General features: G+C 43.9%; 1 protein-coding gene across 10 annotated transcripts in view; it reads right to left on the bottom strand.

Moving 5' to 3' along the window:
- The window catches only part of BACH2 (BTB domain and CNC homolog 2), a 185,224-nt gene continuing 160,380 nt past the window's right edge, over positions 302–25,145 (bottom strand). For all 10 annotated transcript variants that reach the window (XM_021389602.1, XM_021389604.1, XM_021389600.1 and 7 more), the window contains 3 exons: positions 21,118–22,662; positions 11,432–11,638; positions 302–7,103 (listed from right to left, as the gene is read on the bottom strand). In XM_021389602.1, coding sequence (XP_021245277.1) covers positions 6,624–7,103; positions 11,432–11,638; positions 21,118–22,662 — 2,232 coding nt within the window. In that variant the 3' untranslated portion in view covers positions 302–6,623. The remainder of the gene's footprint in view (positions 7,104–11,431; positions 11,639–21,117; positions 22,663–25,145) is intronic.

Genomic DNA, 25,145 nt, shown 5'->3' with positions numbered 1-25,145 from the left:
TTAGGAGATTTGCCTTAAGTCAAGCATGAGGGGAATGGGTATAGATACAGAGTATTTGATCTTCCCAACCAACTGATTTCATTTCTGCCATGAGACACCTTCGGCTGTTCCCGATCAGATGAAGGATAACCAGATCCCTGCATCAAAGACATAAAGTGAATCTGAAATGCAACCATGTGAGCGGAGGTCCTGCTATCAGGCCGTATCCCCCAGGCAGCGTCAGCCACCTCCAAGCCACCCCCAACCAACTCCAGCCCCGCACAACCAAGGTTTGCAACAGCGATTTCAGAGTCAAGATAAGTTGGTTTACAATACATAATGATATGTCTTTATTTCATCAACAGAAATGGTGTCTAGACAAAATTCAGTTAACACTAGCAATTCAAATGAATGAAAAGGGTCGGGCGCTTTTTTTTTTTCATTTTTGTTTTTTGCACAATACTGTATTTACAATGAGTAAATGACGTTTTAAATTCATTAGTTCATAGCAATGCTTTCTTCCAAAAAGGTAAAAATTCTTAGTAACAGAGAGTAAGCATCAACAGCCACCTCATTTATTTATACAATAAAAATCACAAGAAACCACAGTCACCTAGAAAAAAATAAAGACAAGCTTAAGAACTAGTACAATAAAATGATGCATTGAATTAAGTTACATTAGTCGCATAGAATTTGTGTAAAAAGTATGTAGAAAAAACACCTGATGTAACCTGTTACAGTCATTGACCAGTTATGAGAGGTACAGAGGGTTATACAGGTAGATATGTGTGAAAACTGTCCATTCTGTTTGACCTGGGGAGGAAGAGAAGAGGGGCTGCACCCCCTTGCATACACTGATAAAACCCTGTTTTGAATATGGCCTCTGAAGTTTGTAAGGCATATATAAGAGGTGCACTTGTAACCAACTGGTTCTGGAACAAACTCTTAGGGCATCCCCACCCTTGAAATCAAAGGTGATGCTTGAAATCAATGGTAAACAAACACGCATCAAATATCACCAAAGTGTTTAGTATAGTTCCTGCCAGTCTGCGGGATCCAGATAGCTTCGGTCAGACCACAACCAGTAGTGGAAACATATCTAGAGCATGCACGTTTCTCTCAGGTATGTCACAAACACAAGTTCCCAGCATCCTGTGCAAATCCTGTGCATTCCAGGACCACACTCCTTCGCTATGGGGCTGAGCCCCACTGGCAGCCCTGGCTCCTCAAAACAAGGGCTTGGCTGGGCTTGCAGCCTGGGCCCAGCTCTGCTTCTATGCAGTCAATGAACTCAAACACTGCCAGCTGCCATTTCTATTTTAGGATGCTCTCCGTGAGCCCGAAGGGACAACAGCGGCCCTGCCCGAGTTATTTCATCCCTGGAAAGAGCTCTTCCCACAAAAGTCATACAAGAACAGGAGTCATCTAGCTGGGTTTTCAGCAGTTGTTTGTTGGGGGGAATTACCTTACGAAAAGGTATTTTTAGGATTCCTTCCTGCCAAAAAGTGGTTTTATTTGCAAAAATGGCAACACCGTATGTGTAATACCTTAAAATGCATATCAATATTTGACTTTGATATAAATAATACCTATCTTGGTGGAGTGTAGGAAAATACTGTACACTTAAGTCTTTGCAAGTAATGCCATTAACATTTTGAGAGTAAAGAAATTAATTATTCTACAGACCACCAACAATAGATCTTTTAAATATACACACAGTATTTGAACATATGCATATACACATATATTGGATTCTGCAGCATCAGATCTGATGCCTGAGTCATGAAATACTCTGAGGAGTATTATAAATACACATATAGGTATTATAAACAGGAAAATACACAAACACACACTCTGACTAGAATTCTATATGTATGTATATGTACATACATGTATTATAGATATATAAAATTAACTTGGACTGGGTTGGCAGAGACAAAACTGAAATGAAGTCAAAAATCTGTTAATAAAATTTCTAGCAGGAAAGAGTGCATCACCTTGTTATGGCAATGATTCTAGTTTCACCTCACTCCTATACTGAGCAGATTCCTCCTTTTGCAAGGCCGTCAGCTGCACTGCTCACACTGAAGCTAAATCTTCTCTAGACAAATCTAAAATAGATGCCTTTAAAATGCTACAAGCATGGGCTACACCATTCACCCAAAGACACCCCCAAACACGTCTGATCAGGACAAGGTGAAAGCAGTGCTCCTTGCTCTGCAACGGCAGAGGAAACAAGGTGGATCAAAACGCAAGCTGGTGTAAACCCGGCAAATGTTCCCTTTGTCTCACTGAAAAAAATCACTGGAGGTTCATTCTGGAAACCCATCCCTCTCTTTTCAACAACCACAGCAGTGTGTTACGTGACACGAGTGAGGCTGTTGTGTTGCCTGGAAGAACAGTGCTTCATCATGCTTTCTCCTAGTGGATCAGCTTTTATTTTATGACAGGATTATAGTGATTCCAGCATGCAGATTTGTTTTTATTAGGCAATCATAAAGTTACATATTAAAAAATCTACCTATATCTATCATCTATGTGTTTTAACTTCTATTTAAGCGCTCTTTAGAATGCAGACTTGACAAAGTGTTGAACTCCAGATTAACAACTATGCTATCAGCATTAATCATTCCTCTGGCAGCAGTTAATCCATTTAGCTAAGTTATTTATCTAGTTCCCACTCTCCTTTTTAAAGAGAAGTAGCAGTTAGCATACTAATCACTATGGCTTGCCTTTGCAGCACATTTTACTTCCTTGGGAAAAAATAATACAAGGATTAGATCCAAAAATATAGTGCATCTTAAAAGCAGCATATACCCTTAGAAAGACATTTAATAAATTACTTGTACAATATATAAAATAATAGTTTTATACTGCAGCATCAAACTCTGACGCCTGAGTCATCGTATTTTAGGAAGTCTGTGATATAAATACTGGGATCTCCTGATAAGACAGCCAACATTTTTGCTTTTGTTTTGCTTCTTTTCTGTTTTGTTTTCTCTGTTGTTGGTTTTTTTTTTTAATCTTTTCCTTTTTTGCACTACCTTTTTGTTCCAGAATCAGCTTGCAATGAGCATTAATTGTGTTCAAGGCACCCCCAGAGAACGCAGAGAAACAAACACATCATATAGTGTAGTACTCACCTGACAAAGCATAACAAGCCTAAATGAAATGAGGTTTCTTGGCAATACAGGTAGAGCAATGGCAAAGGAAGAGGAGCATTAGATACAGACTGGACAAAGCGCGAAGGGCTCACATACCCATGGGGCAGTGCAGCACCCAGCAAGGAGATGGATGGGTCCCATCACACCTCTCCCAAGCAATGCCTGATGCTGCAATTGTCCTCTTTGACAAATGCAAAGAGATTCTTAAGACCATGGTGACCGTTAGCCAAACTCTTCAAATCAGTGAATATTACAGTCAGTTGTTTTGTTCTGTTTTTCCAAATGGTATCCTTGTGATCAGTGGTTTTGACCTCATGACAAGAGCAGTTGGGTACGCCAACTGATGTCCAGGTCTGGAACTAATTCTCCCAATGCCTTCCTTTAAAGTTAGCCCAGTAACAGCTTTGAGAGCCATGTGGTTCAGAATAGCAAAAAAACCTCAAAACAAAATAGAAACAAAAAACAACCACCACCACCAAAAAAACTCACTGAAAAACCATGATACATGTAAATATAAGAAGCAATGACACAAAACCAGCCACTTCTAATGGGGAAGAATGAAATCAAACATCCAGAAAAGCTCACAGGGGAGGGAAAGAGAGCAAGAGGAGAGGAAGATTGAGGAAGAGACACTTATTTGAGCAGTGGTTTTATATATCAGTTCCCAAGGTAGAGAAAATCAAGAGACCCAGCATTCGTAGGAAGCCAGGTCAAACTGAGAGCTGCAGCGCAATGGTTGTGAGGGTGGGTTTTTAAACCGCTGGAATGAGGTCAAGAGTACCAGTTGCACATGAGTTGTTAGTAGAGTAAATCTTCATGCCAGGAAGCAAGTTAAAACTTGGTTTTATGCTCATAAAACATTCTATCTATTCATATATATAGGAGGTCACTTAAAAATAAAAAAGGCAACAGAAAAACATCTTTAAAATACTGTGTCAGTCGACCCATCCCTCCCCCCCAACCCCCAAAGTAGCTATGACTCTATAATGTGATTCACATTTAGTTTTAAATTCTAGGTTTCACCATGGTCTCATAGAAACAAAACTTCTCTGCGAAGCACAGAACTGCTTTGCAACGTCAGTGAGTTCAAAGGAAAATCAGATCCCCCCAGGAGCTTCTCAGACAGTTACCTGCGAGAGGGGAGGTGGGAGGGGGTCAGAGATTTTTAGCTTAAGCTCCTGTAAAAAGAAAGAATGACACCTCCCCCTTTCTCAGCCATGTGAACTAGGAGTTTATGGCATTCGTATACTTTTGAACATGTAAAGGTAAGGATTTTGTACAGTAATGATTAATACTTAAATATAAATATTCTCCTACATTATATACTAGTTTTTCTTTGTACATGCGGGGAAAAAAGTATTTTCAACAAACATGGCACATGCTATATGCATTTCCTCCTCGGTAGCTTGGCTACAAGAGTGTGGGTGCAGAGGGCAAAAGCAAGACTCTGTTGCAAGTGGGCGACGTCCATGAGCACAGGCTGAAGATGAGAGAAGGGAGAGAGGGAGCTGATTCCTCCTCCAAGGTCAAGCTGCTGATCTACTGAGTGCCTCAAGAGAGCCCCAGCGCACACCTCTAAGTGTAAACGTTAGCGCAGACCGCAGTATCGCTCAGTGCCGCTGAGAAGCTGCTACCCCTAATTTATTTATTTTTTTTAATAGGTGTGAACAGCTGGTCAATTTTTTCAGCAAGAACAAATGTTATCAGCCAGTAAAGCACATGACAGTTGTCGTCCAGGATAAAGCCACGCTACCTGGCACACGTAGGGCAAAGAATCACGAAATAAAAACTCAGTACACTTAGAATAATAATAATTATTAAAAAAGCATTAGGAGGACGTTTTCTGTCTACACTGTACATATAGATGTTATGCTTGGAAAGCTGCTGTCTCACACAGTCATAACACGAGTCAACATCGCTTCAGATACAAATCCAATGCAGTTACAACTAAGCCAATTCACTGAGTAGTCTCCTTTGAGACAGTGCTCTTCTAGCTGCGATTTGTCCTGAAGGCAATGCTGTAGGACGAGTGGATCCTGCAACACAAGAACTGGAAGGGCAAGCAACCAAACTGGGTGCTGACAGAGTGTGACTTGCTCTTAGAGGGTACAGTGCTAACTTGACTTCTGTAGGGAATCCAGAGCCAATGGTGAGGGGTCTGGTCCTGCAACTCTTCCTACCTAGGCAGGATCCCTGACTTCACCAGAGCCACCTCTGCAGCTCGGGTCTGGGGAAGGTCTGAGGAAAGCTGAGGTGACGCTACAGGGACTACTACTTGGAGCAGCAGCTGCTTCCATGAGTAAAGGATGCAGACTGGGGCTGGCAAAGAAGCCGCCAAAGTGTATTGATGTGATTTCCATTCACTTTATTTTGTGGAACGTATGGTGAACAGATCCAGTTGTCAAATATGTTTCTCTCTAAAGAGTGAAAGATATTTTACCCTATAAGAATCCAAAAGCATCATTAACAGCACTTAAGCTTGGTTTGTGAAACAGAAAGAAGTCTGAATATAAAAATAATTCAAGCAGATTCTCTTTACAAACTGTATAGTGAATTCAGTATTTGGCAAGACCGTTTTTACTATGTAATGAGCTCCTGAGTGTTTGTCTATTAGCTAAAACTTTTCTATTTTCTTTAAGCCATAAAGCAAAGAAAACCATACTCAAGTTATACTGAAGTCACAACTTCATTTATGAAAAGAGGTTTGACCAGAAACTCAGTGCAAGTGGCAAAGTTGACCATTACTGTACAGTATCTGCAAGAAAATAAAATAAATCCACATTGCTCAAATGGCACAAAATGGCTGTGCCAAAAAAACTGTCTATAATAAAATCTCAAATAAGATTCCAACATTAAAATTTTATAAATAAGTACAAATTGAATGATATTGCTGAACTGCGAACCAAGAAAAAAAAATCGTGTAACAAGTTACCAAACTAGTTCTAGCATCGAAGACAAAAAGGAATGTTGGAACTTGTTTATACAATATAAATGAAAGCTTCCAGTTTGTAGGATGAGAAAAATTGAGGCATGCAGGGACTTTTGCATATGGATATATATATTTTATATATATTATATATAATATATACAGTTTAGCTATAAAACTTTGATGTGTAAAGAAGCTGTCTTCAATGAAAAATTGAACATTCAGAGGAAATTCCTGAGTTAGGGTTTTGTGACATGGGCCACTGAGAAAAAAGCTGCGGTTGGGTCCTCAGAGGTGTTGTCCATCCCTGTTAAGATTGAAATCAACATACAAAAACAGACAGTGTTGCCACTGTGTAATTCCCTGCCTGAGCAAGGGATAGCACCATTGTGAAGATAACTCCTGCTTGTAGAGAGGAGGGAATACTTAAAAACAGTATTGCTGCTAAGACCACTGTAGTGTGCACCAAATACGTTCTTCTAGACAACAAATGAGCACTGCCACTGGCTGACTGAAGAACACCTGACCAGGTGTAACGGTAAGGTTACAAGTCACTAGGTGTAATCTTTCCTAGGCTGTTCATCTGTTGTACATTTATCAGTCATTTCCTGACAGAAGTCTACCGTGACCGTTTGGCTACTCTGCTCTCGCGGAAGCTCTCTCTCAGGGTAAGTACCTGGCTCAGCTCCATCCAACCCCCCGCCGCTGGCTGAGCAATTCTCCGAGACGTTGTTGGGCAGCCAGGGCGCTCCCAGCTGCACGGGGCCCTGCTCTGAGCAGCACTGCATGCCTTCCCCAACGCACTGCGATGTTGCCAGGCCCTGCTCCACTCCCGTCGAGGGGCTGATGTTGGTGGCCGTCTGCAGATCCATGGGTCTGAGAACAGGGCAGTAGCGGTGGAGGGCTTGGATCTGTTCTGGGCTCTGCATGTCTCTGCACACTTCTTGGGAAAGACACGAGAAGTTATCTAGCAATTCGCCCATGCTTGCCTTCAGCTGGTTCCTTTCTGAGAGCAATTTCTCTTTCTCACACACCTGAAAAAAAAAAGAAGGCACCTTACTTGGAAGAAAGGCCATCAATCCTTGGCAGTACCCAAGGAGAATTCTAACACAATGCAGTTATTTTTAAATGGGCAGAGGAAATGTCACAAAGACATCAGATATTGACCACTAAAAGGTCTGAGTGGACTGCAGTTTGAGAAACATTTGGAGAAAAGCATTTGAATTGTTAGACAGCAATCATACATTATTCCAGCAGACTGTTAGTTTCCTTAATAGGCTAAGGCTGTTTGATGTATGATATAAAAAACTATGAAAGAAATGTTTTGATGGAGAAAAGCCACTATCTGTACAAACAAGAATAAATCAAAGTCTCGTTGCTGAAGAGAAGACATGCAGCAGTTCATTCTCTAAATGCCTGGACAGTCGGTCAGTCTGAGCGCATCTCCTTGGAGCTATGAACACCCATCACTACTGCAAGGTATGGTGTTTGGAGGAGAGAACTTGGATCAGTGTGTGCTCTGTGGTCTGTACCATAGCTCTTTTTCTTATGACCTGCTGCTCACCGGTTTGAGTTTGACCTAATCAAGATATTTCTATGAAGACGCATGTGAAAATCCCAAAGGTAGGTGGGCTTTCCAATTTAAACACTCGGGAGGTGAACCAGGAGGGGTCAGGCATAGAGCCAGAGCCAGAGCCAGACCCAGCCAGGGGGCCCACTGCTAAAAGCTGATGTTGACCCATTGCAGAATAGTGGGAATGGTCCTGCTACATTAGTACCACAATCCAACACATAGCTCGAGAGAGCAGATCAGATTTTGCAGAGCACAAGAGCTATTTCAAGTGCTCAGCTGGCCCTGAAAGCAGTGCACCATGTACCTCACCTAGTAACACTGCTAAACTCAAGCTGTCTTGGCATCTGAGGTGTAAAAACTCTACTACTCAGATAACCCAGCTACGGATGGCTGCTGATAGCATTACACCAGGTCCAAAGCCTGCACTGGAAGCGTGCAGCTGTGTGAATGAGGAAGAGAGCAGTGTATACGAAAAGAACCAACTGCTAAAATATTGATAAATCTATCAAGAAAGCATAAAAATAATAAAAAAATAAACAGATGCTCAAGTACATCTTGAGATAATGAATTATGGAAGAGAATATGCTGTGAGTTCACATGAAAAAAATGGGAATGTGAGTGGGTAGACGGATGAGTGAGGGAATGCAGGCAAAAAACCCTACCTACCAAACTCAGAAGATGCGACCATTTCACTCACTGTCTACTGTGCAACCATCTGTGTTGTGGAGATGGGTGACTTACAGGGAGTAAGTGCAACGGGGAAAAAGGGTCTCTCTCAAAAAAAAAAAAATCATCCAAATGAAAACTCCTTAAAACCTAGTACTGTCACATAATTAAGGAGACTGGAAATTACTGGTCACAAAGAAGACAGAAGATGACAAAGGAATTTCCAGAGAACTTAAGTACAGTCTTGAAGCAGACAGCGTGCTTGGGCTGCAAGTGTCTGAGAAGAGGGCAGGAGTGCTGGAGAGGCAATGCTGAAGTTGCATGAGTTTGTTCACTTTTATCACTTTGTCCTCTTGCACACCTCACAATAGTCTTTGTAATGAAAGCTCCTTTTCATTATGATGCACCAGAGCCCATTCCCTATGTAGTCAAGTACAGCTTGCTGCAAAGAAATCTTAAAATTACTTTCAAAGACCCCTGCATCTCAAAGTGCTTTTGATTCCTGGAATTCAGCAGGGATCAGGCCCAAAAGACCATTCATATGCCTTTCCTTCACTTCTCAGAGATGTGTGTGCTGGGGAAAAAAAAGGGGACTTGAGAAATATATGCTGGCTATCCACAGTTGATTATGTTCAATAATAAAAGTTACTTTGTAGGACTGCATAAACCCAATGAACCCGAATTAGTTTGCAAGTGAAGGTGACAGGTATCAAACAGAAACCACACTTGCTGCTCATGCAGCCCTTGCAGTACTGCCCCAGGTACCCACTGCTAGAGATGAATTCTTCCCTCCATCGTCACCTTGGTGCAGAGGGATGGGCAGGCATGGCTGGGACTGAGCCTGCTTCTCCTGCCAAGCCTGCTTATGCGCCTCTGTGCCTCTTCCTCACCCTGCAGAACCTCTGAGTCATCCTGCACCCATTGTGGATTAGGCTTGGTGAAGGAAGCGGTTACTCTGTGTTTTGTTTATCTTTGATGTCTGGTTTGTTTTGCATCAGCCAAGCCCTACTCATACAAATGTTTTTATTTTTGTTTCTTCTTTTTCCACCAGGGCTTCAGCAGCGTGGTATCTGAAGACTTCACGAGCCTTGATGATGTAAGTCTCCCAGCCAGCTTGTGGGGTCAGCGTCACCTCCACTATGCAGATGGGAAACAGACCCGCACAGGCAGCAAGTGACTAACCCAACGTGCTGTGGCTTGTGCCATTTGTAGGGTGGCGACAACGCAGCTTCTTCCAGCAGATCCCTGACTCTTTCACACTGTGTTTGCTGCAGCTTGTGCTGAGAAAGGAGGATGCTGATGGCCACTTTTGACATGCAACCTGCTATCGTCAAAACAAGAAGCATCCCATTTCCCAGCCCACTAAGTTCAACCTACAGCTGAGCAAACGTGCACGCAGACATTGAAATCAAAGACTTCAAATAACCTTTGATTTTAATGGAAAAAGGGTACACAGAGATATCTGTAGGGAAATCAGCTTCAGCTCCTTTTGTTTTATGTATGGGAATTAATTCATTTATCACTCAAAGCTTTGAATACTCAAAGGCCAGGTTTAATGTTGGACTCCTAAATCTCTGCTGAGAAACAAAATTGAACTGTCTGATCCTGCATGCTGCATACCCCACTTCTCGTAACAGCTATTCTTACATTATTTTTGACTTCTCAGAAAACTTTCAGGGCTTTTCAACAGATCAGGAGGTGCCAACCCATTCTCAAGTTCCAGTGCTACATTCCTTCCACTGAGTGACAGATACCCTGCAGACTCCCTGCCCCTTGTCTCAAGCCTTTTTTGTTGTGTACTTGCTTGCTTTCTCAATGGGTAAGCAAAGGCAGAAGACAAGCAGCTTCCTCAGACCACAGGGACAATGTCAGAAGGGTTGGGGGTGTTTGTAGTGCCTTCAGCTAAGATGTCTACATCTGACATAGCTCTCCAGGTGATCTTATTCAGTCACGGAAAAAAAAAGGCACTTCCAGGCTGTACATCACCTCCTTTGTTGCAGGACGGGACATTTAAATAAGGCATGACAGCTATCTGTTTCCCTTCACTGAAATTAAAGGAAAGCAGGTCAGCTAGCTCCAACGTGGGTGTCTATATTGTAGACAACTGTATTTAGCCACCTAAACCACACATCTGAGGCATCCACACATGACTAAAAGAGAGATGAATTTCCTGAGCAGCCATTTAGCACCATTCCAGTCACTTCACCCTCTTAGACTGAAATGTGGTAGCGCTTTACAATGGTACCTTGGTACAAAGGAGACGTGTTCTGGCCATTGAACAGGGCATGCCTCGCTCCAGAGTGGCCTGCTGCCAGAGACACCCACCCAGGAAGGCCAGGGCAAAGCTACAGCTGTCACCCGAACCTGGTGCATGGGATTGAAGCCTTCTGTGTTAGGCCTTACTTGAACTGGGAGGAGTTTGGTCCACGGCACACAAGGAGGCTTAGGAGTGAAAAAGACAGCAGGAGCAGGGAGGAAACTACTCTTGCCATCTTGCTGCCCTAAATCAAGGTAGGGCCACTTGTCCAGATATTTACATTCTTGTCTTCTTTTTCATTCTCCTTGCCACTTCAGCAATTTGATCAGTGAATCAAAGAACTGAAGAAAAGGCATAGCAAGCTGAAACACCCTGAAAACATTGAGCTGCTCTCTAGAATACCAAAGAGAAAGAAAATCTAGATGTAGAGATGGAGTTGGACCAGCCAGAGCAGAGTTTGGACCAGACAGCATCTGGAGGTCCTTTTGAGCTATGAATCCCAGTCCAATCTGCTTGCTATGGCAGTCAAGCAAGAATGTGGGGTTAGATGAGAGAACATCTTTGCAGATGCACTGAAAGTACTGAGGGCAAATGAAATTGAAGAGGGGAGCTGTAATACAAGCTTTTCTCCCCTTCCAAATTTCTCAACAAGCTACTCTTGATATACTGAAAGAAGAGATATTTAGGTCTAATTTCACCAGTATTTTGTGTTTTCCACATATACAATATGTACACAAATCCCAAGACATTATGTGTATTAAATAGTCATACTAGTGCCTTCACTTACATACAAACTTACAAGCTGACTGAATCAACTAAACTCTGGATGGGAGTATCTGTCGGTAGGGTGAGAGCATGCCACTCACCAACTTGCGGATTTCACATTCGAGGTTCTGAATACAGTCCAGTTTTCTCTTGCGGCAGCGCTGAGCTGCAATTCGGTTCTTGCTGCGCCGACGAACATCATGGATGAACTCGAGCTGTTCTGAGGTTAGTTTGTGCATCTTTATCATCATCTGGAAATCATTCCTTGGAAGATCTGTGATTTGATCAACAGGAAAAGGAAGTTTCACCTAAAACAAACAAATGTGAGACAAAAGCAGACAAAGAGTCACATTTTGCTTGCTGAATGCAAGCTGAACACCACAGAGCGGAAGGACTATTAGGTCTGCTCCCACTTCCTAAATAAACAGCACACAAAGTTTTACAGTGGGAATTTTTTAACACTCCCTTGTGGCACATTGTAGAGGTCCAGCTGGCTACGGTTTAACTGAAATCAGCAATATTGATGAGTCCCAGATAAAAAAAAACACCTTTCCATAGAGCTCTAACAACCAATTTCCTTACATTAAAAAAGGCTCCTTTCACTATGAGACATAGTTCTCTGGAAAGTGGAGTGCCTCACCACTATTCATTTCAAACTGTTTTCAAGGAATGGGTTGCTACTCCAGGAAACTTGCATTTGCATGGCCTGAAGGGCTGAAAATCTGATTAGGTGTGAGGCTCAAAATGCAACTGGATACCTCTAGTTGATAAAAAATACCATACCTCTTATGGTACAAGTTATTTAAGCAGCACTGCAAATGAGCTGTGTACCATAGAAGAAGAAAGGGTCAGAAAAGCGTGATGCAACATATCATACTCTCCTAAAATGCATGCATTTTTAAAGAAATTTGTATTTTCCAAAATTCTAACATGAAGAGTGTTAGCAAAGAGTACCCAAGCTGCATTTCTTGAAAAAAAAAAAAAAAAAAAAAGCAGTTTAAAACCTCAGCTATTTGCATTATAATGTTTTTCCTTCTGGCTACAAACTGTCATTACATTTGTGTAGACCCCTGGCAGGAGCTGCAGGTTTTGAGTTCAGAAATTCCAACCCTCTCTCAAACTATAGTGAGCCTGGAGAAAAGCAGATGCGTTCAAAGACTTCTGTTAGGTTTTTTTTCCACTTGTTCAAACTAAAGAGAGCACCTCTCCCTTCAAATCCTGTTTCAACTGTTGTTTGTAATTGATAACATGACTATGAAAAAATGTTTCTATGTGCCCTGCTGCATTTGGTGATCAAATAAGACGGAGCTGACAAAGCTGAAGGAGATGAAAACCGAGTAACTGGATCGACCCTTTCTTTCTTATAGTCATACCCACACTGACCGAAAGGTGGCAGTAAATATTTACATTTCTGGCCCGATTTGGTACAATCCAACCTCTCTGGAACAAGGGGACTATTCTATAGACACACAAAGAAAATAGATTTAAGTTTCAGACTCCACTTGAAAAGGTTCCTTTGGTATTTAAAACACAGTTATCTTCTTCAAATGGTGACTTCAGTCACTCGGAGATAAAACAAGAACACGGATTAGAAAAAAAAGCAGGTATTTTCACTGGAGAGCTACATTTGTTTATGTGGAAGCAGTGTATGAAGAATGGGCACACACATAACACACAGACCCGCCTGTAGCCAGCTCCCCGCCTTGTTGATCAATGTGAACTTTCTCTGTGTTTCTCCAAGCCCTGGCTGCATGGAACCTGCTGTAAACGCCTACAGAACCCTTTCACATGCTTCTGTGCACTGAACATTGCCACTCAGGCCCTCTGGTAAAACCAGGCCTCAGACACCACTCTGTGGTCTGTGGCTTTGCAGGTCAGCTCCCAGGCCTGCCCGAATCCTCCCACGCCTGCCTGCACACACAGGAGTTGACCTTAGACATGATGATGTGGACGCCTTGTTTACAGACTGCTGCCTAATGACACGAAACCTCTTTGATTTCCTCTTGCTACCCTTTGGACAGTAAACACACACTTGGGGTCAGCTGGTTTTCTCTCAAGCTTCACACAGGGCCTGAAAACAAAAACAGACGCTGAAAGGCACCACGGTTTCACTGCAAAAACTCTCCTGTCACGCTCTGAGGGTTTCCTCATTTTCTGAGGTCTGAAGCTGAAAGAGAAGCTAACCTTATTTCTCCCTCCTTCTCCCCCTTTCTAAACATATTTACCTGCAAGCAGGAAATGTGCTTGCAGTTCGAATGGGAATTAAATGGATCGACTTAAATCTGTCAGGTAGAAGATGCTGAAGGGAAACAGGAAAGTAAAGAGAAACACGTTAAAAAAAATAGATTGAAAATAAAAATATCTACACAGTGGGGCAGACGGTGCTATCAGTAAACCAGCCTAATCCCATTCCTGTCATATGCAGCACTGCACAGGATTAAAAAAGTGAAAGGAGAGTGGAAGTGAGTCAGACTCATTTCCTTCACCATCAACATAATTTTTATTGCCTGTCTCCCTCTCCTCAATTAGCTGTCAACTGAAAAAAAAAACAACCATACTTTGGCATGGACACAATGAATAACTACACTGCAGTGCTACTGCAGTGAGAGGCTGCTGATGCTTTACGTTGATGTCAGGTGAGATTCTTAATGGGTATTTATTGCAGCAAAGCCATCTACATGAGCTGAGGGATGTGCCATGGGTGGGATTCAGCTGACCCACTTAAAGCTGCCTAAAATGAAGAGCTGAGACCTGCTCATGTCCCAGTCCCTGCTGCTTTCATCAAGGACGGAGACAGCCCCGTGAATAGCAATGCCTCTCCATGGCTTCTCTGAGAGGAAACCAGTCTTAGAAAGATGCTCTCTGTTAAGGTATCTGACTCAGATGAGAGAAAACTTACCTGAGGTGTCTGAAAATGGATCATCAATCTTTTCTGAGCTGTGTAAGAAAAACCCAGCTAGTATGTGTCCTTGTAAATTGTTATTTTTATTAACTGTGAATTATATACAGGAAATAACTGTATACTCTTTGGTTTGGATGATTTCAAATTAGAAATGTAAGCAGGATCTCTACTCCTTCCAGGAGTTATTCCAGCCAGAGTTAACCACATAGAGAACAGAGCTCTTCAGTCTCCACTATCAACACAATTACTTGTTCTCTGTTTTTTTTAATACCAATACCAGAGGATCTGTTTTCACCACAACAAATAAGCCAGCACTTTTCACCAGTGCTGCAGCCCTTGTTGACCCTGATTCTGGCTGATACACTCCTTGGGCAGCCAAACCACCTTGGTGAAAAATATAACTTGTTTACAATTTTGTGGCTTTTTTTTTTTTTTTCTGTATTAGCATTAGGATAGAATCATAGAATCCTTAGAGTTGGAAGGGACTTTTAAAGGCCATCTAGTCCAACTCCCCTGCAGTGAACAGGGACACCACAGCTAGGTGAGGTTGCCCAGGACCTGATCCAGCCTCGCTTTGAAAGTCTCCAGAGATGGGGCATCCACCACACCTCTAGGCAAACTGTTTCAGTGCCTCACCACCCTCACTGTAAAAGACTTTTTTCTTATATACAACCTAAATCTACCCTCTTTAAGCTTAAAGCCATTTCCCCTTGTTCTATCACCACAGATCCTGTCAAAGAATCTGTCTCCTTCTTTCCTGTAGCTCTCCTTTAGATACTGAAAGGCTGCTATCAGGTCACCTCACAGCCTTCTCTTCTCCAGGCTGAACAGCCCCAGCTCTCTCAGCCTGTCCTTGTAAGAGAGATGTTCCATCCCTTGGATCATTTTTGTGGCCCTTCTCTGGACACACTCCAACATGTCCATGTCTCTCCTGTACTGAGCACTCCACATCTGGATGCAGCACTCTAGGTGAGCTCTCACCAGCGCAGAGTAGAGGGGCAGGATCACCTCCCTCGACCTGCTGGCCACGTTTCTTTTGATCCAGAGCAGGATACGGTTGGCTTTTTGGGCTGCAGGGCACATCACTGGCTCATGTCCAGCTTCCCATCCACCAGTACCCCCAGGTCATTTTTCAGCACAACTGTGCTCAATCCTTACACCCCCAGCTTGTATCAGTAGTGAGGATTGCCTCGACCCAGGTGCAAGATCTTGCATTTGTATTTGTTGAACCTTGTGAAGTTCACCTGAGCCCACTGCTCAAGCCTGTCTAGGTCCCTCTGGATGGCATCCCATCCCTCTGGTGTGTCAACCACAACCCACAGCTTGGTGTCATCAGCAAACTTGCTGAGGGTGCACTCGACCCCACTGTCGATGTCACTGATGAAGATATTAAAGAGTACTGGTCCAGCACTGACTCCTGAGGGACATCACTTGTCACTGATCCAGACATTGAGCCATTGACCACCATGCCTTGGACTCAATCTTGCAGACAGTTCTTCGTCCACTGAACAGTCCACCCATCAAATCCATATCTTTCCAATCTGGAGAGAAGGATGTTGTGGGGTACTGTGTCAAAGGCCTTACTGAAGTCCAGATAGATGACATCAGTGGCTCTTCCCTTGTCCATTGATGCTGTGACACCATCATAAAAGACCACTAGGTTGGTCAAACAGGATTTGCCCTTGGTGAAGCCATGCTGGTTCTCCTGTATGACCTCCATGTCTTCCACGTGCCTTAGCATAGCTTTCAGGAGGATCTGTTCCATGATCTTTCGTGGCACAGAGGTGAGACTAATAGGTCGGTCGTTCCTGGGGTCATCCAGTGGAAATGTCATTACACCACAGAATGGCTAAGTAACACCATTGCTCTTGACAGGCAATGACAGCCACTGACTCAGCAAACGCAAGGCCCATCTATAACCAATTAATTCATTCAGGCTTCACTAGTTAGTGCCAGCTTAGATCATGCGCCATGAGTGCTGTGCTGCTCCATACTGTACTAGTCCCTGCAGCTGTTCCTCACCCCCTTTTCTTGGGAATAAAGGAAAACACTGAGGCCCTCTATTAACTTACATAAGATAATTGGGAATTTCCTTATCTCATGATTACATTAACTTTTTCACTTTATATTTAAATTTCAACAGTGTCTTCCTTGAGCTGCCAAGTGCTGGTGAAGATACTGAACTTCATAAGCCTAGCTTAACATTACAGTAAATAAAATGTTTCATACATTATACATAAGATAATCAGTATGTACCGGGCATAGTAAGGTAGAATTCAGCGGAACCACCTAGACCTTCACAAGTGGTTGAAAATCTTGGTCATTTGCTCTAGAGTTGTAAGAAGCAAAGCCGTTGCCTTAATGCTCTTACATGGAAAGCCAGAACTATTGAAAGCCTCTGACACTTGAAATTGCCCAGCCCTTAGAAAGCTCTCAGGACTCACCCAAGCTATTTAACACAGGGGCTGAATCACAGCAATACTTTCTGATGTAGAGAGAGACAATCTGCTCCACACAGACGAGCTCAACAGCTTACTGGTGTTTTCCCTCATGTCTTCGTTAGTATGCAAGTCATTCTTCCACAAACACTCAGGAAGAAATTCAGCCCAAGACAGAAACTGAAGTGAGTTCATCTGTGTTTCTGGGGCTTGGCTACCTATGTGCTACTTGAGGCACCACTTGTGGTCCCAGAGAAAAGGGACCCACCTAATCTAACTGACCCCATTTTGTGCAATAGGAGCACAGGCAGGGTGTACTTCCACTACTCTGCTCACCCTGCTGCTTACAGGCATAGGTGAAGCCTTCAAAACAGCTCTCTTCAAATAGCAGCCACTGGGATGGCAGTGGACTTGCTAGAGAGTGGTGAGCACAGGCAGCAAAGAACTAGTGCAGTGCTAACAAATGGGGTCTGAAAATGCCTCACCTGGCAGGGCTGTGGGGGCCCAGAGCAGAGAGCCTGCCCTATCTGGCACAGCATGACTGATGGTCATGTCCTTCCCTGGGGCAACTACAGCCTCACCTGAGTCCATGAGGGGTCAGGGTCAGTAATGCTCCCTGAATGGACACTACTGGGAACTCTGAAGAGGCAGCCTGGGCAACTTTTTGATTTGCTACCTGCCTCAGAGAGCTGGAAGAAGGGGATGGTGCCCTGGCTAAAGGCTTTAACTGAAGAGCCAGGAGTTCTCATTCTTTAGCCCATGACTTGGGCTTCTGTTCAGATCCCATCTTGTTGGTGTGCTTAAAATGCTGTGCTGGCCTCCTCCTGTTCACTGCTTACAATGTCCTCAGCTTCATCCTTATCATGGGTGGGACAACGCACCCCCTGCCCATGACAAGGCCCTTCTGAGAGAGGGGTAGTCTGCAGCCCCTGACGAAGATAGGTACAATAAAGCAGGACAGATCAGGTGATGAAATGAAGTGCAGCGCTCCTCTAAAAAATCTGCTTTTGCAGAAAAAAAAAAAATCAATGGAAAGAGCACTTCAGGAGCTCCAGCAAGGGTTTCAGCTCAGGGCATAACAGAATTGATTTTAGGCTACAATGAAATAATGCAGGGGGTTAAATGTGTTTGAAAGGACCTTCCTGAAATTTCAGATTTGTAATGGAAAACTCTCAGTGTTGTAAGGCAATAATTCTCTGCTTCCTGCATGGACACCACAACTACCAAGAGGAAAGGAAACAAAACTGCCATGGAGGTCATCTTGCAAGAGAGATGTTTGATGAGGCTCCATTTATCCAGATGTCACCAAGCACAACTCCCAGCGCTCTGCTGATGCTGCTCTGGGTTTTGCTCAGGAGAACACCCACAAGACTCAACACGGGCAGCTCAGCACCAGCAGATTTCTGGCAGAGCAATTTTGGTTTATTTGTTTTCCCCCCCTTTTCTGAGACTCAGGCTTACAGCATTGCTAACCATCACTAGGCAAGCAGGGAAAGGGCTGCTGCCTGTCATTTAGCAAGGATGGTCCTGGACTCTCACCAAAGGTCATTTGCTTACAGTACCCTCAGTGGTCCAATTGCATTAGCTCTGCCTTTATGAAAATTTCCTTTGAAAAGTGAGTCAGTAACCCAAGCGGGAAATTCTTTTGAAATATAAATGAAAGACACATTGAATGCAATTCTCTAGGTAGCGATACTTGGAAAACTCAATCTCTTACCTCGTCCTACCCATGTTTATCCTTTTCCTAAGGAAACTTGCTCATCAAACTAGACTGAGCTGAGATTTCTTTTTAACTGGTTTAGGAGTATATTATTTTTTACAAGTTTTCCAGCAGGAAAAAAAAAAAAAAACCACAGACATAATTTTTGAGGAAAATGACTATCAAGAAAAGTAGGTTAGTGGCTGTTTCTGTTCCTAACTAGGTTAACAGAGTGACAGACTACTTCCTTCTCAACAGTTCATTATTCCAGGCCCTATTGTTTTGTTGTTGCTATTTTGAGCAGGGTTGTCAGAACCTATCTGCAAAGCAGAGTCTTCTCTCTAGTACTGTATTCCAATAATTGATTTTTAACAACTGCTGGAGGCTGAAGGATCTGGGTGAAAAGACAAACTCTTAAGCATTTCTGTAAAGTCCCAGCAGCCTAGATATCAGTTCAGGTCCTGTGCTTCTGTAATATTGAGATTAGAACACTACAAATTGCACATGCTTCTTCCATCACAAGTGTTAAGAAAGAGAATTCTCAGAACCCCCAGGGTGCCTCCTGTAACAGGAAGAAAAATGAAAGGCAAAGACAATCTGGAGAGCATTTACCAGTGGTGCTCTTCTGATACTAGCGACTGTGGTCTGTATACCCATTTGGGACCAGATACAGAGTTAGGACACATTCACCCACACTGAAGTCACATCCCTCTCCAAATCATATTTTTGGCGCTGAACGCCTGGAGCATCTGTTCCTCTAGGGCACTGGTCTACCAGTGAGAGTGCCCTAAAAAAGAGCAGCGAGTAGAAACCTTTCACCTACTTCTCACCTGATCAATACACCAGCAAGTGATGTTTTGTGACATTAATTCTGGCATCAGCAGCACTCTGAGACTCAAATCAAGACCAACAAGGTCCAAATTCCAACTTAGCAACTTGCTGAGATAACCCGGGGTCAGAGTCCATCAGCTTTGCTCCGATCGAGCAGAACAAAAGCCCACCTGCAGCAGTCAGCCCGTGCATTGCCTCCACCTATCAGATTTTGGTGAAGAAAAGCCCATCAAACACTCTAAGGCAAGTGGCAAGGGAGCACTCTGGGAGGTTGTTAGGACAGCAAGGTCAAACCAACAGCTCTGTAAGTGGAGAAGGATTCAAATGCAGCCTATTTCAGAGCACAGTGTGTATTTCCTAGTATTATAATGGCAGGATTGGTGTGATCTGTTTACTAGTGGCTTACTCTGGGTAATGCAGTACTACCTCAGAAAGCATTAATTTCGTCACCATACTTCAAATCACCATGTCCTGAAGAGAAAAAAAAAAAGCATTATCAACAGTCCCAGGGAGAAAACTTGCTCAGTACAGTGCAGAAAACCTTCCTAGGAGGAAAAATGAACAGCAAAACCAGGAGTGGAGTAAAGCCCTGCCAGGCCTGCCCACAACCCAGCACATCTGTCTACCAGGGCACACCGAGACCCTGCAGCCTGCTCCCTTGCTGCTCTTGGGATTGCTCCTCCTTTCAGCCATGCTCTCCTGCACACATATGCTTACTATTATTGGGAACAACCAATAGTCCCCTATATCCTTCTCATTTGACTCTTCCAGGCTCACTTCTGCAGCAGCATCTCCACACAATTAGCCAATTATGACAGCTAATTAGTCATCAAACCCCAAAAGGCTCACTTCCTGCTCTCTTCACTGTATCCTGCTGTGCATTAGCCCCTGCTGAGCAAGCAGCACACATGGGTGGAAATCCGATGCCCTCCTTAATCCCACTCCTTGCTCTTTTTCACCCCTCCTAAACGCAGCACTTCAGAGAGTGTCAGACTGCAAATAACCTTGGTATTTCTGAGCAGAGCAGTCCTGCATAGCTGCCGTAGGGCCTCCTGAGCAAGGTCCTACACAGAAGATCCCAGACAACCTTCCAAGGAGATTCCTCTCCCCTCTGCATGCCCCCAGCTCAGCAAACAGGGACAAACAAGAGCTGGCTGCAAATTACCGGTACTGCATGGCAGAGATGAGGGCACCAGAGGTCACCAGGCTGCTCAGCCCTTCCTTAGAGCTAAGCAGAACACCTTAGTAAAGGTATCACACACATCTATCTGAAAGGTATCTTCCAGAGCCTGGGATGCAATGAGAATAAAGACTGAAGGATAAGCTGAAGTTCACTCTTTTCACCCCCATCCCAGCTAAGCCCACCTGGTTCTGCACCTGCCAGTCACTGCACACGAACCCCCGAACAAACACTCACTGCTTCCCACACTGAAGCACAAGCTCTCAGTGGAGTATTTTAGTGTTATTGGAGAAGCTAGACACACAGTTTCACTGAGATGCTCTCCAGTGCATGCAGTTTACAAACGTAACTCAGTGGGCTCACAACCAAAGTGGAGTCACTGTGGGCTGCTGGAACCACCTTGGCAAGCTCGGAATGAAGAATGGTGCTTGGTGTCATGCACGTGGGTAAGGGAGGAGGCGGAAAAGGACACTGCCAGCACTCCTCAGCACACTGACTCACTGTCATCATTCAGCAGTTTGGGTTTGCTCAATACCTAAATTCTGATAAGCCATGGGCATCTCGGAAGTCAAACAGACCTACTTACACAAAGTTAACCATGAGCGCTCAGCTGACAGGGAAAAAATGGAAGTTACTCTTTGCCTCTATAAACAAAGGAAGTGCTGGGGAAATGGCAAGTCATTGGAGAAAATAAGGCCACAACGATTGTCACATATGTACTTATCTTAAATCCCTACCTCATGCCCTCTGTCTTGCACAGGACATGATTCACTGTCTGCTTCTGAGAATGACCCAGACTCATCGCTGGAGTTTGTTCCATAGGATGGCTCACATTTAATCTGGGCTCGAACTGGGTTGTACAATCCATCTCCCACCACACCGGGCTCCTGGTGCTCGGGCGCCAGGAATCGGGGGCCTTGGGAGCAAGGGGAAGAGGAGAGCTCACACAGACGTAGGCTGCAGGGAGAGCCGCCGCTGCCATCCTCTGCATATGAGTAGGAAGAGCACGAGCTGGAGGTCCTCGTTCTGGTCTCTAAAGGAGGCGAGCGAGGGCAAACTTTAATTGGCACTGGACAGCTGGTGTTCGGCCGCATCCTTCCTGACAAGTGATCAGCTGTCAGTCCGCTGTGGGAATAGGTCTGAGAGCTGGGGAGAGACTGGCTACCGCCAGCCCACAGACCCTTTGGCACAGTCTCAGTGAGGTCTTTGTCCAAGCTGCTCACACCAGAATATGAATGCACCGAAGTGTTTACTTGGTCACAAGCGTTTGAAGAGAATATAACACTCCTCCTGTCCAGTTCCCCCTCTTGCTTACAGAGAGTTTCAAAGCCGGGCCCCCTGAGCGGCGATCCCACCGTGAAGTTGGAAGCATCCTTCTGCATGGCATGGGACTGTCCGTAGTTCCCTGTGAAAGGGATGTAATCAGTTTTGTGGTCACCCTGAGTTGTCCCTTTTTCAAAAGGGCACGCTGGACTCCTGCCAAAGTGCTGTTGGGAAGTGCTGGGGAAGCCAACCAAATCTATGCTTTTCGTTCTGTTGAAGAAAGACCGCAAGCAAGAAGGAGAAGACCCACTTTTTGGCCTGTCGACGCAAGTGGGGCTTGGCTGTTTCCTGTCCATTTCAACATCCCCTTCTTTATCCCTGATGTCAGGTTCATCTCCAGACAGGCAAAGCGTGATGCTTTCTTCATCATTCTCTTCATTCTGAGGCTCACTTTTTATCTGCCCCATAGCAAGTCCTGATTTGAGGCCGTTTCCAGAGCTCTCTTCACTGAATGTGCTTGCAAAACCTGAGGTACTGATGTGTGATGTGTTGTAGACATTCTTGGTACAAGCAAGCTGGTATTTCTTGTATCTGGGGTACCGTGTTACTGCATCTTTGTCCAAATTGTCCTTGCTGTCTCTCAGCATGTCAGAGTTGGGCAGAATCCCTTCTCCTTTGTCTGCTCCAGCAACGGTGGTTTCAAAATTGAAGGGCTCTTGGTGCATTCTCTCTCTTGGGCAAGATATTTTTGACGTCTCCGATTCCATTGTCTCCTCCTCATCTCCATCTGAGTTTTCCTCATCATGCATGCGCTGACAAGTGGTATCTTTTTTGCACAGGAACAGGCCATCTTCGTTGTTCAGCAGTTGCGTCTGAAGGAAGCTGAAGCAGGAGTCCTCCAGGTTGTGCATGCGCAGGAACTCAGCACAGTGGATGACCTCCTGGATGTTTTCTCTGCTGAGTAACAGCTTAGCAGTGTAGGCGAACTGTAGCAATGGACCAAATCCCCTGACAGTGACCTGCAGAAAAAAGAGGGAAATTGCCAGCATTACCATCAGCTCTTGCTATCATCCCAAGTCCTTCATTATGCAGTTAGATAACCTAACAGTCCTAACATTCAGAAATCAATACTGCACGGTACCAGTTATTCTTCTGTCAGGTCAGCAGTGACACTACATCCAGGAACGAACACAACCGCTTTTATTTTGCTTCTCTACATCACTGTTTTGCTCAAATAACTCAAAGACTTGTGAACTAAGCTTCTGCTGCAAAAAAAGATCGAAAAAACAGACTAGTGTGCAAACTGCTAATTCTTGGATGGATCTTGTTTTCACTGTGATGCAGCATACTACCATCAAAGTAACAATTCAAGCTTGATTCTTCTGCCCTGATGGAAGCTCCGGTGAACAGTAATTTCAAACATAAAACACTATTTAAATCCCAAAGGTGTTCTGGAAAGGAAACATTTAATATTATAGACAAATTCCCTTTTTCTTCCCCTAAATTTTCCGCAAGCCACTACAGAATAAATACCAGTTAAAAGCTGACTGCATAGCCCTTTTCTCCATCCTATGGAGACTGTTTCTTCTCATACTGTTTCTGATTTTAGTGAGCCTAAGGTACAGCTGACAGGAAAGCAATCCATACTCAAAATTCAAATAATGCAAATTGCTCTAAGTCTCACCTTAGTACATAATTTTCCATCATTTTCTTTGTAGAAAGAATAACAACTGTTTGCACGAGTTTATGTGTCTGAGTTATGCACCATTACTTGTCCTTTTTTCTCATTATACCATCTACACTATATTTACATAATGTCACATATAAAACATATGCGCTTTCTCCCTCTAGCTCTGTTTACAATGATGTCTTCACAGGTAACAAGCAAATGACTTGCTAAGTCATGTAGTAAACTATACATATTGTTCATTTTTGACCATCCGTGCATTGGCACAGACTTCTGTTGCATTTTTTTCCCTGGGGGCAGGAGACAAAGGTAGCTGAAAAACCCAGTGAGAGGGTACTTAAACACCAGGGCTCACAATCAAGGATTAAGGCGTCTCCACAAGAAGTAGATTCAGTGATTGGATCACTAAGTTGAGATTTGAGAGACCACAACTCAATTTTCTTCCAATGGAATTAACACTGCTGAGCAGTGCAGAGAGTGAGAAGGATGCTGCACAGTCACTGCTAGAGCTGCTCCGTGAAGGGAGACACTGAGCTTCCATTCCCTGCTCCTAAATGCTATTTAATGCAAAACATATGCAGACTGGAATATCACATTCCCTCTCTTGCTTGAAAATCATAATCAGTATGTAACAGAATTGCTCTGCCACCCAAAAATTTGTATTTCCTCCTGCACGGAGGATGGTTTTGAGTCCGCTGTGCCAGAGCTCAGTGAGGCATTTGTGATGGTCTTATTTCACAAACAGCATAAATCTGAGTGAATAATAAGGTTCATCCCAATGAAAAGCCTATAAATTCCTTACACTGCCTGAGGACCAGTGGTAGAGCTCACAGATCTTGACTGAAAATCCTGACTTCCAGAAACAAGCCTTTGTTATTCACACATCTGTACTTGTGATGCTGGATTATGAAGACACCACAAATGGTGCAGACTTTGATGGAGAGAAAAATATTTTAAAACACCTCTAAAACTGCTCCCAATAGCTCTTCCTTACATAATATTACTGCTCTATCTGCTATTTTAAGAAACAGCACATTTTCATGCACACACTTACACACTTGCACATTTCTGTTTTACAATATGCCTCTGGTTCAGAACTGCCTAGATTTACAGCTGGCTATTAAACTGATCTCTGCCTTATCAGTGTTACAGTTTCTGCCTATTTGTTAGATTATCAGCTCACTAAAGGCCTATCTGCATTTTATCTATGCAGTATGATTAACAAAATTGCTCAGAAACTTAATGAGCTACTCACAGTATTTCTTTGATAAGATCTTCAGTGTTACTACGCCTTTCATAAACTCAGTAGCAGTGTGGGTCCCTAGGAGCAGCCGTAAATACCAGCTGGGTTTTATTGAGTCCCTTTCGCACAGCAGAGACTGTGGAGCACAAAGCCAGTTCTCCTGGCAGTGGTGTCTCTTGGCCACTAGGTGGAATGACTGCAAAGCAAATTAAAAGCATTTTCTGTGCTGGGCCACCTGCCTCCCCTGGCTGCAGAGCCCGAGGGTGACTCACTGCACTCCAGAGCAAGGCCATCTCAGCGCTGACTCAGGTTTTCGCGCCCATTAAAGCAGTGTGATAACAAACAGCAGCAGGACAGATTTACAGCTACTCTGTGCTGGACACGTTAGTGACAGAACACTAGGCCACCTATTAGTCTCCCCGCCAGCTGTGCAGATGCCTCAGGTGTAGGAGGGTGAGGATGCTGGTCCAGCATGCACCTTCATTCCGGCTGCTGAGATCTTACTCAGTGACACGACTCTCCTCCCTCCAACAGCAGTCAGAACCAGAGGAGGAAAGCTTCCTTCCAAGGAC

The sequence above is a fragment of the Numida meleagris genome, chromosome 3, assembly GCF_002078875.1.
Source record: "Numida meleagris isolate 19003 breed g44 Domestic line chromosome 3, NumMel1.0, whole genome shotgun sequence".
In the NCBI taxonomy this organism is placed as follows: domain Eukaryota; kingdom Metazoa; phylum Chordata; class Aves; order Galliformes; family Numididae; genus Numida; species Numida meleagris.
This window is presented reverse-complemented; position numbering and strand designations above follow the sequence as displayed.